At 39.8% G+C, this 14,610-nt stretch overlaps 1 protein-coding gene and 1 pseudogene across 1 annotated transcript; one reads left to right on the forward strand and one right to left on the reverse strand.

Annotated features, from left to right (window-relative positions):
- The first annotated feature begins 1,565 nt into the window (after window positions 1–1,565).
- LOC119821082 lies at window positions 1,566–2,609 on the forward strand (annotated as a pseudogene).
- A 10,726-nt stretch (window positions 2,610–13,335) lies between these two features.
- Window positions 13,336–14,422, reverse strand: LOC119821083 (trace amine-associated receptor 8c-like). Its single transcript, XM_038339927.1, is given in 4 exon segments — window positions 13,336–13,715; window positions 13,718–14,006; window positions 14,009–14,320; window positions 14,322–14,422. Coding segments are annotated over 4 exon segments (1,041 nt in total). The 5' UTR covers window positions 14,382–14,422.
- Window positions 14,423–14,610: the final 188 nt, after the last annotated feature.

Raw genomic sequence — 14,610 nt, forward strand, 5'->3', positions numbered from 1 at the left:
TGGGAAGTAGTGAAAGTCAATATCTCCTGAGTAAATTGGGAACATGGAGAACATGGGAGAGGGCTGAAGGAAGGGGAGAGACAGAGAGGGGACCAGAGAATTAAATAAAAAAGAAACCCAAACAGGAAAAAAAAACCCATACCTAAGTGGTAGGTTAAATAAGAATGGCTTCCATAGGCCTCCATAGTCCCCATAAAATTTGAAAACTTGGTCCTCAGTTGGGGAACTGTTTGGAAGAGTTAGTAGAACATGACTTGAGGTAAGAATTTGGAGGTTACATAAACCCAGGCCAATCTCAGCTCTCTTTGCCTGATGCTTATGGATCAAGATGTAAGCTCTCTTAGCTATTTCTCCAGTACCATGCCTGCCTGCTTGCTTCCATGATCACACCACCAATGGCCATGGACTCTGACCATCTAGAGCTGTGAGTCCAAATTAAATGCTTTTTTATACGTCTCTTTGGTCTTGGGATAGAGTCCATGACCACCGTGGTGTGATCATGGCAGCAAGCTTGTTCTCGGCAATTGAAAGTAATAGTGACACTAAATAAAGTAAAGCATTGCAAACATCAAACTCCATGAGAGACCACATAAGACAGTGTGAAAGCTTGATGCTTTAAGCCTTCATATGCCCCTCCCCCACTTATTTAAGTAAACAGCCTTTCTTATGTTCATTTAGTTTTGTCCTAGGCCTTAGAAAACCTGAAGATAGATTAATGAAGAAGGCAAAGTTGAACTGAGAAAAATTCTTGGGTGGTAGAACTGAGAATCATCTCTACAAATGGTACAGCACAGAGAGCACACTTCAGAGAACTCAGTGATTATAATTATCAAAGCAAGTTTCCCTTTATGATTCACACCTCGTGCCACAGGGGACCCGCTGAGAGGACTTTATAGTGGTTGAAGTGGGTTGGCTGACTGCCTAAAACTCTAAAGGGAGAAACTCATTAAAAGGTCCCTTCTTTAATATTTACTTATATGTGTGATTTTCCTTTGCAGAAAAGAGTGTCACTGCTGTAACAGGTATTTAAGTAAACGTTTCCAAATTATTAATCTAATGTGATTCCTGGATTGATGACAATTCATAGGACATTTTGCTGTGGGTTAGCAATGAAGTTTAGAGATTATTATAAATTATTATGTGATTAGGAACTCAGATAATTTTCTGAAATTTATGTCTTTAATTTTTCATTATATGTAGAAGGATGTGATCTAGAAAATACTTAAAGCAAGTGATCAAATACTCTAATATTTTTTTTTAACTTCAGACTCAAATTTTATTGAGGTTACTTTTCTTCAACTATTCAGGTAATAATTCCTGGACTAAAGTAAGGTTTGCATTAGAATACACCTGAAGTTAAAGAATGAAACTAAACAAAATTATCAAAACAATTTTATGAGTTTAAATTTTTTTAAAAAAAATTAAACTTAAAATAAATACAATCCTGGGTAATATTTGAAGATAATTTTTCAGATAAGGAGTTCCCATTCTTTAACTTTTAGAGTTCAGAATTACTGTTGTCTTCCAGCAGGACAGAAATCCCTCAAGCACCATAAAGCAGACTCATGACCAGCAACTTTTCCCAAACCAGTCCTGCAGCTCTGTTATGAGAACATGAATGGATCCTGCATTAAAACTCCCTACTACTCGCCAGGGGCCAGGGCCATCCTGTACATGGTCTTTGGCTTTGGGCTGTGCTGGCAGTGTGTGGGAACCTCCTGGTGGTTGATTTCAGTTCTCCATTTCAAGCAGCTGCAATCTTCAGCAGCCAATTTCCTCATCGCATCTCTGGCCAGCGCTGACTTTTTGGTGGGCGTCTCTGTGATGCCCTTCAGCATGGTCAGGTCCACTCGAGAGCTGCTGGTACTTTGGAGACAAGTTTTGTAGCCTACACAGTTGCTGGGATGCAGCATTTTGCTATTCTTCTCTCTTCCACCTGTGCTTCATCTCCGTTGACAGGTACATTGCTGTCACTGACCCTCTGGTCTATCCTACCAAGTTTACTATGTCTGTATCAGGAATTTGCATCAGCATCTCTTGGATTCTGCCCCTGGTGTATAGCAGCGCTGTGTTCTACACAGGCATCAGTGCTAAGGGGATGGAAAGTTTAGTGAGTTCTCTCAACTGTGTAGGAGGCTGCCAAATTGTTGTCAATCAAGACTGGGTTTTGATAGACTTTCTTTTGTTCTTCATACCTACCCTTGTTATGATCATTCTCTACAGCAAAATTTTTTTGATAGCGAAACAGCAAGCTGTAAAAATTGAAACTACCATAGGTGGCAACAAAACAGAATCATCCTCAGAGACTTACAAAGCCAGAGTGGCCAAGAGAGAGAGGAAGGCTGCAAAGACCTTGGGGGTCACTGTGGTGGCATTTGTGTCCTCATGGTTACCATACACAATTGACACACTGATTGATGATTTCATGGGTTTTCATTACTCCGGCCTACATCTATGAACTTGTTGCTGGAGTGCCTATTATAACTCAGCCATGAATCCTTTGATTTATGCTTTCTTTTATCCTTGGTTTAGGAAAGCCATAAAACTCATTTTAATAGTGGGGAGTTTCTAAGAGTCATTCATCTACCATGAATTTGTTTTCGGAATAAGTATTAGCACTAGGTTGTTAAAAAATATTTTCAAATTAGTAATACGGATAAAATTCTTACAATGAATTTCATACTTACTTATTAATGTGAAAATCATTTCTGAGTTGGGGAAACAATATATTCAAGTGTGTGGGAAAGAAGTCATGGGCAGATTAAACTGTTGTGAAGATGTTTATTGCATTAAATAATGAATGATGACTGCTTGGTATGTGCCATCTTCATTCGCGTTTTGTAGTATTCACTTGTGTTGTTAGTTTGGAAATCATTTTTTTTATGTGAAATGTTCTAAGACTTCTAGCTTGTGCTGGACTGTCACAATTCTCATATGGTCATTCTTTTCTTTGAAATTTTGCATCAGTGGCTATGGTGCCATAATGATCCATGAGCAGATGGTTTCTAGAGGCTGGAAGTCACAGATCATCAATGTCAGCATTGATTCTTTCAAGATTCTGGGTTAGACTTTCTTGAGATGGCTATTCTCCTCCCACAAGTTCATCATCTGGCTCCATGGCCTTGTCATTTCTTCTGGCAAGCACATCTGTCATACTGGATTTGACAGGATGTTAAGTACATAATTTAACCATTTCTTTCTTCACTACTGGAGTGTTTGGAATTAACACTTTAACTTGTATATTTTAGGTGACACAATTCAGCTCATAATAGGCTTATCTAAGTTTTGATGACACTAGGCAAGAGGCTGTCTACTTCTTGCTCCTCTGTGACATCTCTTCCCCCTTTCTTCAGTGTTTGTCCCTAGCAGGAGACTGGAGGACTGAAGCAAATTTCTTGTGCTCAGTATTTGAGAAAGAATCTAGGAACACATACAATAATATAGAACCACTGATTCGGCCTTGGTGGTCGTATAATTACTACAAAGATTTCCAGAAAGTTGGCAAGGAGAACATCTACCGCATAGGCTTGGCACAATGAACAAGCTATACCAAGCGTAGTCACCTTAAGCACTGCGTAATTCACTTCTGTATGAGATCTACATAGTTTTTGTCTTTGCTCTCAAGATAAAGATATCGATGGATGACTGAAATAATAGATGGCACATGACCCTATTTATACAGTTTTCTCATCTATTTTCTGCCAGTCTGTGTAACTATCTGGAGACAGAGATGAAGTATAACTTATAAATTCGGTTCATCAGGAAATTCAGTTATTAGTAGCAAACTGAAAGAATTATAGCAATATACTATGAAAAAAAGAACAGAAACAAACTGTGAAGGCCAGAGAGATGATGGAGAGGATAAAGACACCAAACATTAAACTTGATGACATGAGTTTCATCACTGGGACCCATACAACGGAAGTAGCAAATAGCCAAACCAACTCCTGCAAGGTGGTCCCCTGACTTCCATTTGCACATCCCACAGATAAGTAAGTAAAAAGTAAACAAACAAATAAGGAGGTTATAAGATCAATTTGCACACAAGGAAAAAGGTGGTTATTAATCATTCTGCAGAGAAAAATCTGCAGCGGATTGAGAGAATTTGCATGCTCTTGTTTTCAGTACCCCTCATGCTGAGGGCCACTGGGAAATGGTCGATGACGGTGTTTGCTCAGCATCCTTCCCAGCCTCACAGTCTGTCGGGAGTCAGGTCAGGGTGCTTCATCACACAAAACCCTCCTTGGGGTTTCTGAAAAACAGGATGTCAGGATTGCTATATTTCATATTCCGTCTCTCTCATATTCAACCTCTTGCTACAAACACATCTTGTCTGAACTTGCAACTGTAGGCACTAGAATCTTCCTGCCCAATGTCTGTCCTGTCTGTCTCCCACTGTGAGGTGTCCATCTTTAATCCACACACAAGTGGTTAGAACCCGCACACCCATTGGCTATTAGTAGGATACTGCCGTGTGAATCCTCTGCCTCTGCCACCCAGCAGACAGGACTGTTGCCAAGGTCTGTGCTCACAAGACTTCTCAGTTTCCCCCAGAAGAGGAACTCTGTTCTTTCTCCCCAGCTGGTGCTCCTCCCACTGGCTTCTCAGCTCACCGACTAACTCTCCCTACACTCATGCGACTTTTTCCCCTCCTGCATGAACTTGGGCTACTGCCACATTGGCCTGAGCTTCCCATGACAGCAGCGCAAGTGCAGCCAGGGCTGCTTGTTGTACCTGGGAGTGGCCCAGTTACAGAAGTCCACACAGGGTAAGACGGCATCGTTATCAAAGAAGGAATTCAGGATGAGTGAGCATGAAGCATAGTTGGATTTAGTGAGCAGAGGTGAGAGAATCAGGTGTGAGCATTCAGAGGGAGGAGAGATGCCTTTGGGTCTTTTAACAATAGGTATGGCTATGAGTCTTTGACTTTTGAAGGTATGCATGTATGCTCTTCAAAGGATACCGTGTTCAAGCTAATTCAATAGTGAAGTAGTTTAAAAAATTAAGTAAGTAAACCAGTGGTTTAAAAATTAAGTAAATAAATAAATTACTTATTTCTGTTAAGAATTTCCATTTTTGTAAGTAAAGTAACTAAAATGGCTTTTCTAGAGTTTGCTATTTAGTGGTAGGGATAACAGATGAATATTGACATGATTGAACTCAAAGGTCACATGTGTCCAGTCACTTAGCAATCATCGCTCCCGGTTGTGTGACAGTTCTGGACTCACACAAACATGGGGCTTCTGTTTCGCTTCACTTTTGAAAAAAATTTTATTTTTTATTATGTATATAATCTTCTGTCTGTGTGTCTGCTGTAGGCCAGAAGAGGGCACCAGACCCCATTACAGATGGCTGTGAGCCACCATGTGGTTGCTGGGAATTGGGTTTCTCAACCGTGGCTGTCCTGGAACTTGCTCTGTAGACCAGGCTGGCCTCGAACTCACAGAGATCTGCCAGCCTTTGTCTCCCAAGTGCTAGGATTAAAGGCACGTGCCACCTCCACCTGGCTCTTCTTTTAACTTTCATTGTGTTTCTTGCCTCAGGTCATTTTCTGGAAGACCAAAACAAGTCATTCTTGCTGCTTTCACTGGTTGATTGCCTTCGTCTTTGTGTGGAATCTTATCCTCTGGCATGGCAGGGCCTTAATTCTCTTGAAATCAGAAGAGCTATGACTACCTGCATTATACCCTCACAGCTTGGGCCCATTAGCATTCCCTCAAGGAGAGGAGGGGGTGTTCATAGTACAGAAGCTGATCATGATTAGTTCATCAAGTGGTAATCCAAAGTCTCATATGGCATCAAATGAGCAGAGTACAAAGTAGCACATTGCACACACTTCTCTAAATACATAAGCTGTTAATGGCTGCTGGGGGTGAGGAACCTACAACTTGTCCAGATTCTATGAAGATTTTCTTACACTTATTTCTATAAGTAACCTTAATCCAACTCATTGGTTCACCAAGCTTGATGTGGTTGATATCACCTTTTTTTTCTGTTACTGATGATCTATGAAAGACAAGTAGACATTTCTTCATGTCCTCTCCAAGAAAAATTAATGCAATCCTACAAATGTTTTTATAATGATATTCTATCCATTATCATTCCTTTCTGATGTTTGGAATGAAACACTATCATTGGACAAATTAAGAGAAAGAAGATGATGAGTGGATATTAATATTAAATGCAGCAAAATGACAACATAATGAAGCAACGCATTCTATCCCAATGTGTACTGCAAAAGTTTACCCATCAGATCACCTTGATGTTAGGCTTCCTACATTTAGGGAAAAAACTGGAGTTAAAATATCATGCATGGATATCCAGAATATGGCCAAGTCTTGAGAGATGACCCCCGATGTCAAGGTGTCCTCAGGATTGACATGCATTGTTGAGATTCTGTAGCTTGGGGCCTCATTTGCAGTAGGCATAGCATAGTCAAGAAAAATACATAGGGATTGAGGCTGAGCACACATGTGCTTACCATGACAAGCAGTTTGGATTTCCACACAAATCTTCTATAGAGAAGAAAAGAAAAAAATCACAGTAAGTGATAACGGGCCTGTACTGAACGTCAGAACCTCAGGCTTGCTGTAATCCTAACTCGTTTTCTGTGCTCATTTAAACTGCTTGTAGACTTGCATTTCACAGAGTACAAGAAATGCATTTCAGTAGTTTAGGCTACAGTCCTGCGGGCTGGCATTCGCAAACCCCATGTTGCTTCTGGTTGGACTTCATTTCTGGAGTGCAATTCTCTAACTCCAAGGAGCAGACTAACCGCTATGCCCACCCCAAACTTGGGAGACCATCCTTTCTAGCCATGATGGTGAAGGAGAGAAGGGAAAATAGCAAACCTTAACATTAATTAAACCTGATTGACAACTTAGGAAATATTCAGTTACATAGGAATAAGAAAAACAGAATTAGAAACACTCTCATCTGTGGCAACCAAAACTAAAACTGAATTGCAATTTCTGCTTCTGTAAGCCTGCTTGCCCTTTATTACGAAAGATTAACAGCTGCCCCCTTTTCCCTTGAGAAGCAACCACCACCACTAGACACTTAGAAAGCAAGTTCTGTTTGCTAAAGATAAAGCTCTCTACTAGAAACCTGCACGTTCCAGCTCTACAAAGCTTCCTTAGCTCCAGGAAAACTCTCCCTCTGGGGGCAGGGATTAAAAACAAAAACAAAACAACAAAAACACCTCCAAATGGCCACAGATTAGGGTAACGTCTAACCTTACATTACTGTTAAATTATTTCTGATCGAAGAAGCTGGGCTTCTTTAAGCCATAGCTAGAAGCTACAGCTACAATTAAGGAAATTTTTTCTTTATCTCTGAATGCTGAGAATTTCTCCTGGGGAAGGTTACACCACACACACACACACACACACACCACACACACACACACACACACACGCACGCGCGCATGCGCACAGACACACTCCCGACAATGGAGGTCATGATCTCTTCTTTGAGTGTTCATGACCAGCCAGACTTCTGCTCTTACAGCTATGTCCTGTCTCAGTCATCTTCCTATCCCCGAGAAAGCATTAACTTTTAGAGTTGATAAGTTCAAAATAGTTTGATGAGGAGAATTAAAAATATACCATGCGTATCAGTCCTTTTGGTGGCATTTAGTGACTTTAAACAGCTCTTCCAACTTTGCTCATTTCTTTGCCTTTTGCTTTCATATGTTAATCACCTGTGTCTGCCCATCTGGTGAAACAGTGTCCGGTAGGACTTCTCGAAACACACACTTCACAGTCCTCTGTCCGTGCTGAAGTCATTGCAGATACCAGTTAACACTCTGACTGCTCAGAGTCAAGTCCATGATCCCTATGTCTAGGGCTTCAGTGGGTATGTAGTTCAGATATCTGTGGCACAGAGAAAATCCAGAGTGTCTCCCACACCTACGAGAATGACTCTCAGGTTTCTTCCCTGGCTCCTGTACTAAACAAAGGTTGGGGCAAGTAAGATTAACTGCATCTCAACAGAAAACTTCTGTCTCTACTCCCTTACTGAGACCCCAAACCTTTGTTTGCCAAACCCTGTGTGGCTTTTTTTTTTTTTTTTTTTTTGGCAGGGTTCTCTGTGTAACAGCTCTGGCTTTCTTGGAACTTGCTTTGTAGACCAGATTGGTCTCAAACTCACAAAGATCCACTTGTCTCTGCCTCTTGAGTGCTGGGATTACAGGCGTGTGCCAACACCACCTGGCCTCTGCCTTCTTTTATACTAGGCTCACAGTGGTGATAATTTTAGTATAAAACATAGTCATCTGTTTGGGGAGGGAATGGATCATATATCTCGATCTTTTTTTTAATCCATCTATCTGTTGTCCTACAAGAAACACACATTAAGTTTTATAATTTATTTATTTGTATTTTGTGTTCATTGGTGTTTTGCTTGCATGTATGTTTGAGTAAAAGGTGTTGGGATCCCTGCAAGAGGAGTTACAAGCAGTTGTGAGCTGCCACTGTGGGTGCTGGGCATTGAATCCGGGTCCTCTGGAAAAGCAGCGCCAGTGCTCATAACTGCTGAGCCATCTTCTCCAGCCCCGATCTTAATAGCTTTCCCGGACTGACTACAGCAGGTGAGTGATAGTGTAGAGAGAGCTGGAGATCTTACAAACCTTTGTTTTGTAACAGGACCAAAGGAGTATGGAGTTTACGAGATTTGCAGGGCCACTGGTGAGTTGAGCAACTGCTAGTGCCACTAGGGTTTACATAGGCACAATTTCTATTTTACCCATCAACTAAGATGTGGTTTTTGCTTGTTCTTTTAGTAAAATGCCATTTTTTGTTTATCTTTGAATGTAATTTTTTCCTTTTCTTGAAACTAGATTTTTTTCTCATGTACTATATCCTGATCATGGTTTCCCATCCCCCCACTCCTACTACTTTCTCACCATCTTTTCTTGCAATCCAGATCATCCCCTTCTCCGTCTCTCATAATAATACGAACAGGCTTCTATGGAATAATAATAAAGTAAAATGTGATATAATATAATAATATAGTATAATAAATCAAAAGCTAACACATTGGAATTGAACAAAACAAATAAAAAGAAAGAAATGGACCAGAGAAGAAGAGTGTGAGAACAAGCGGGTCACTACATCTGCATCTCTTTCTTGTGTCTTTCCGGGGCTCTTTTCTTTTGTTTGCTTTGTGCTATTCTGATTTGATTTTTTTTGTTGTTTTGTCTTATAATTTATTTTGTTTTGGTATTAACCCTTAGATGTCAATTTGTTTTCTAATGAGAGACAGAAAGGGGGGTGGATCTGGATGGGAGGGGGGTGGATAGGAACTGGATGGAGTAGAGGGAGGGGAAACTATTTTAAATAAGAATAAAATAGAAACATAATTCTTTTCTGAACTTTCCAAATTTGATTATCATTTCATTGGATATTCTTAACATAGTTGTATTAAAACTATCAATGGGATTCAACTTGGTTATTGCAAAAGAATAACATGAATTTCCATACATTTTATATTACCCATACTATCTGTTGATTTCCATAATATTGTCTCACATCATTTTGGTCCTCATTTTTATTGAGGTTGAACCTTATCTTATGAAACTTTTTTTATGCTTTAAGGGACTGGTGGATGTGATCTTTTTCCAACAGATGCACTTACTTCTGGCATGTCACTAAGAGACCCAGCCGTCTCTCTCCACCTTCTCTCTACTATAGACGCTGAGACAATTCATGGGAAAGGCAACCCTCCTGTTAAGGAAACATTTGTGTTCCAATGTTTTACTAAAAACACTGGCTGTAGGCTTGAGGTGGGCTCCTCTTTCTGGTTGGGACATGAAAAAAAATCTAATCTTTTCTCCATGCCTGATAAGACCGGCAGAATTGTGCTTCATTTTCCTTCTTTCAAGTATTTCTTCTGGAATTGGATAATATTGGGTTGATAGAAAATGTCATTCTAAACTTTAAATTCACTTCTTTTTCCCCCAGTGAGACTTGAATAATTTCCTACTGCTTTTACACCCCTGTGATGCATTTTGTTTGTGGGCTTACTGAATTTGTCCTTGGACAATTCCATACATGTATAAAGTTCATTCTGATAATAAGGGATTTTTAAAAATGCTTTCCCCAGATTTTCTCAGTGTTCTCATTTGAAATATTGGTCTGCATAATGTCTTCCACCATCACTGGAACAAGATGCCCCAAGGGTGGAACTTTAAACTAGTGTAGGAAGGAAATTACTTAAAGTGTTCCCTGTAACATAACCTAAGGCTAAGCATTTTCATATTTCAGGAAAACCAAATAATTCTATGTGTGAGAGCTTCGGTAGTCTGCTCCAGCATCATGAAAAGACTTATAGGAGTATAGGAATAGACCTCAATGCTAAGAAGTAAATGTAAACAAATTGATTTTCAGCCATCACATCTCAAAATAATGATAGCTTAATTCCCTAATTTCAAATTCCCATATCTGTTTTTCCTTTGGTTTCATCCTTATTAACTAGCATTTCTAAAGCAATATTCAAACCATGTGGTAATATTAGATAATATCAGACCCTGCTGTCATCTTGGTCCTAAAGAGGATGCTCCTACAGGTCTCCCTTAAGTATGTGCTGAATAAGGTAAGAAGCTACCTCATCATACAATGAAGGACAGAGTGGGGGATGGGGACGCAAAGACCAATGTTCCTTCCTATGCAAACTCCCTCTCATTTTGCTTTCTTTAGTTCAGTTATTCACTACTAGTTTTCATCATCAAATGATAAATGGGGAATTCCAGAACTGAAATGGTGGCACACTCCTGTAATATTTTTTTTTACCATCATAGCCACCATTTGTGTGTATATGTTGCATATGTGTGCACTTATATGTGTGGAGCCACACAGCTTGCGTGCAAGTGTAGAGGTCAGACAGAGGTCAAGACTGAATGGCTTTCTCTACATTCATCACCTTATTGTTTGAAAACTGGAAACTCAGTGAACTTCCTAGAGTGTCTAATCAATCAACAAATCCTTGGAATTCTCCAGTCTCTACTTCCCAGCACTGAGATTTCTGCTGTGCACTGACATGCCCTGCTTATTACCATGGCTGCTGGGAGCTCTGAACCAGGGGTACTTATGGTTATATGCCAACCACTTACCACCACTAAACCAATCTCTTTAGCATCCCTAAGTAACCAGTTTTTGGGGTAGAAAAGATCCCTCAGAATAAGGTCAACCTGAGCATCACAGAGAACGGATGTTATAAGTCAAATTTAAAATTGAGCATGATTCTGAGTAATGTAGTCCTCCTTTCTCCAGTATCTGCACACTGAAAGCTGACCTGGCCCCGTCGCAATACAGCAGCTGTCTTGGCTGTGTTCACCACTGTGGGAGAGCAGTGCTTGAGACCAGTGTCCCTCACTTAGTTAATGCTCTCCGTGCACAAAGATAGCAATGCTGTCAATTCAGATTTGCCACAGAGCAGCCAGAAATGGCTTCCACTAAGTAGAAGTCCTAGGTTTTATTATGGAATAATAAAAAAAAAGTCATGCACTGAGGTTGTCCAGATCTGGAGTAAGAACACAGCTTCATCTTCTGAAATTTTGAAGAATGAAAAGAGGCACAATGTGCATCATCCTTCAAACTACCAAAGGCATGTCCCCAATGACTGGCAGGTGCTTAGTCAATCACCTATGTAATCCCCTTGACTTCACACCGTCTCACATTAGAGATGAATAAGAGTGGGTAATGCGGTATCATTGGAAGATATTTTGAGACTACATTCATACAACTTTTATCGTAGAGTATTATAACTTTGAGTTTCACATATTGTTACTAATATCTTACTGTACACGACTTGCATTTTGGTATATAGTGGTTAGGTTATGTACAATAAGGTATTAGTACAAATATGTGAAAATAAATATATGTGAAAAAATATATATAAACTTAGATATGGAAATAAATCAGTACTGACACATTTGTGATATTTGCTTAGATTTTACCTTACAAGGGTGAGAAAGAACTGCTCTGTGCATTCTTTTTAGGTGGGACAACTATTGAAGAAAGATGCAGAAGAGAATTGTGAATGAATTCAAGTGAAATGTGTTGTATAAATGGCATTTTTCCAGTGATAATTGATACTTCATTCACAGTCTTCAAGTTGATTGTAGTCACTGGTTCCGTTTTTTTTTTTTTAAAGAGGTTTTGCATTTCTTTAGAAAATATTTTCATTTTTAATTGACAAATAGTAACTGCATAAAATTATAGATGCAGTGTTTCACTAGGAAACTTTAAGTTGACATGCAGAGTGATGTGTTTCATTATGGCAGGTTTGCTATTTTATTATATGGCCACGGAGATACAATGCACCGTACTTTATTCTAGTTCATCCCTTTCTACGTCGCTGTCTGTTGTCTTTGGCTAATTACTCGCCTTCTCTGAAGTACCCCACCCTATTCAGCTTCCATAGCATATTTCTCTTCCTTGAGTTTTCCTTCTGGTGAAAGGTTTTCCCACTTTCTGGGCAGTGTCTGTCTTTAAAACTAAAATACCACTCCTACCACAATGTGAATGCTCAAAGATTCTGCCCTTTGTTGGACAAGGGAGGATTCCACACTGCTCTGTATCCTGAGAGGTGAAAACCATTGGAAGAAGATGGAGGAATAGTCCGAGGAGAGCAATTAGAAAATTACCCTTGTACTGTGTCATCATGGGTGGGTGCATCTTTTATGCCTGCTTTGTTACGCCAGATTCATTCATATGATGAAGTTCTACCTTTTGGTATTCCATCTTTAAGAGGCAATTCATTTAATATGGACAACTTAAGATACACCTTAATCTAATGTATCTGCTGATCATATAAAAAGAGACAAAGACACAGACGAGAGTACGAGGCATCTGCTATCTGTGGACAGACTCCTTCAGAAGAAAGCAATTCTGCCATAGTTTGACCTTGGACTTTCTGAATCTCAGCTTTGAGACATATGGTGCACTGCTGTGTTGAAGCCAGCTGGTTTATGGTATTTTGATCTAACAATTATAGAAACCTGATACAGCACTGCAAAAGACAAAGAAAAAAAGACCACTTGAAAAGAGATTTCACACCCAAAATGAGAGCAAAAATTCAATGCACTGAAGACACAAATGCATGTTCAAACAAATTGATCTTGGTGGAATATAGGGGTCTTGTATTAGTTTGTCACATAGTATAATAATGATCTTTATGACAGTTTTATGGTTTAACTTTGCCATAACTTTTCTTCTGACTAAATTTTGAAAATTCTGTTTCTCTAATTTTGAAAGAGTTATTTCTTACATTTAACTTCCATCATTGTTTCATAATTGTGTGCCTTAAAGTATTTTCTGAATTTGGCATTAATGTTCATTCTGAAAACAAACTTGTGGTTGATGAATGTCCCTTTAAAATTTCTCCACTTAAAATAAGCCTTATGGCTTTCCTAAACCAAGGATAAAAGAAAGCATAAATCAAAGGATTCAAGGCTGAGTTGTAATAGGCTCCCCAGCAACAAATTTCATAGATGTAGGCAGGAGTAATGAAACCCATGAAAGCATCAATCAGTGTGTCCGTTGTGTATGGCAACCAGGATATCACAAATGCCACCACAGTGACCCCCAAGGTCTTTGCAGCCTTCCTCTCTCTCTTGGCCACTCTGGCTTTGTAAGTCTCTGAGGATGATTCTGTTTTGTTGCCACCTATGGTAGTTTCAATTTTTACAGCTTGCTGTTTCGCTATCAAAAAATTTTGCTGTAGAGAATGATCATAATAAGGGTAGGTATGAAGAACAAAAGAAAACTTATCAAAACCCAGTCTTGATTGACAACAATTTGGCAGCCTCCTACACAGTTGAGAGCACTCACTAAACTTTCCATCCCCTTAGCACTGATGCCTGTATAGAACACAGAACCACTGTACACCACGGGCAGAATCCAGGAGATGCTGATGCAAATTCCTGATACAGACATAGTAAACTTGGTAGGATAGACCAGAGGGTCAGTAAGAGCAATGTACCGTCAACGAGATGAGAGATGAAAGCACCAGGTTGGAGGACAGAGGAGTAACAAAATGCCACATCCCAGCAACTGTGTAGGCTACAAAACTTGTCTCCAAAGTACCAGCAGCTCTCGATGGACCTGACCATGCTGAAGGGCATCACAGAGATACCCACCAAAAAGTCAGCGCTGGCCAGAGAGGCGATGAGGAAATTGGCTGAAGAGTGCAGCTGCTTGAAATGGAGAACTGAAATCACCACCAGGAGGTTCCCACACACTGCCAGCACAGCCCCAAAGCCAAAGACCATGTACAGGATGGCCCTGGCCCCTGGCGAGTAGGGAGTTTTAATGCAGGAATCCATTCATGTTCTCATAACAGAGCCTGGCAGGACTGGTTGGGAAAAAGTTGCTGGTCATGAGTCTGCTTTATGATTCTTGAGGGATTTCTGTCCTGCTGGAAGACAACAGTAATTCTGAACTCTAAAAATTAAAGAAAAGGAATTCCAGATCTGAGAATTGAGTTTGAATATTGCCTAAGATTATAACCCCCCTTCCTATTTTCAGAAAATCAATTTCTCCATCTACAGTCACAGAATTCATTATTCCTATAATTTTATTAAGCTTCACTGTTAACCTTAGTCAAACT

Source organism: Arvicola amphibius, chromosome 8, assembly GCF_903992535.2.
Source record: "Arvicola amphibius chromosome 8, mArvAmp1.2, whole genome shotgun sequence".
NCBI classification, from domain to species: Eukaryota; Metazoa; Chordata; class Mammalia; order Rodentia; family Cricetidae; genus Arvicola; species Arvicola amphibius.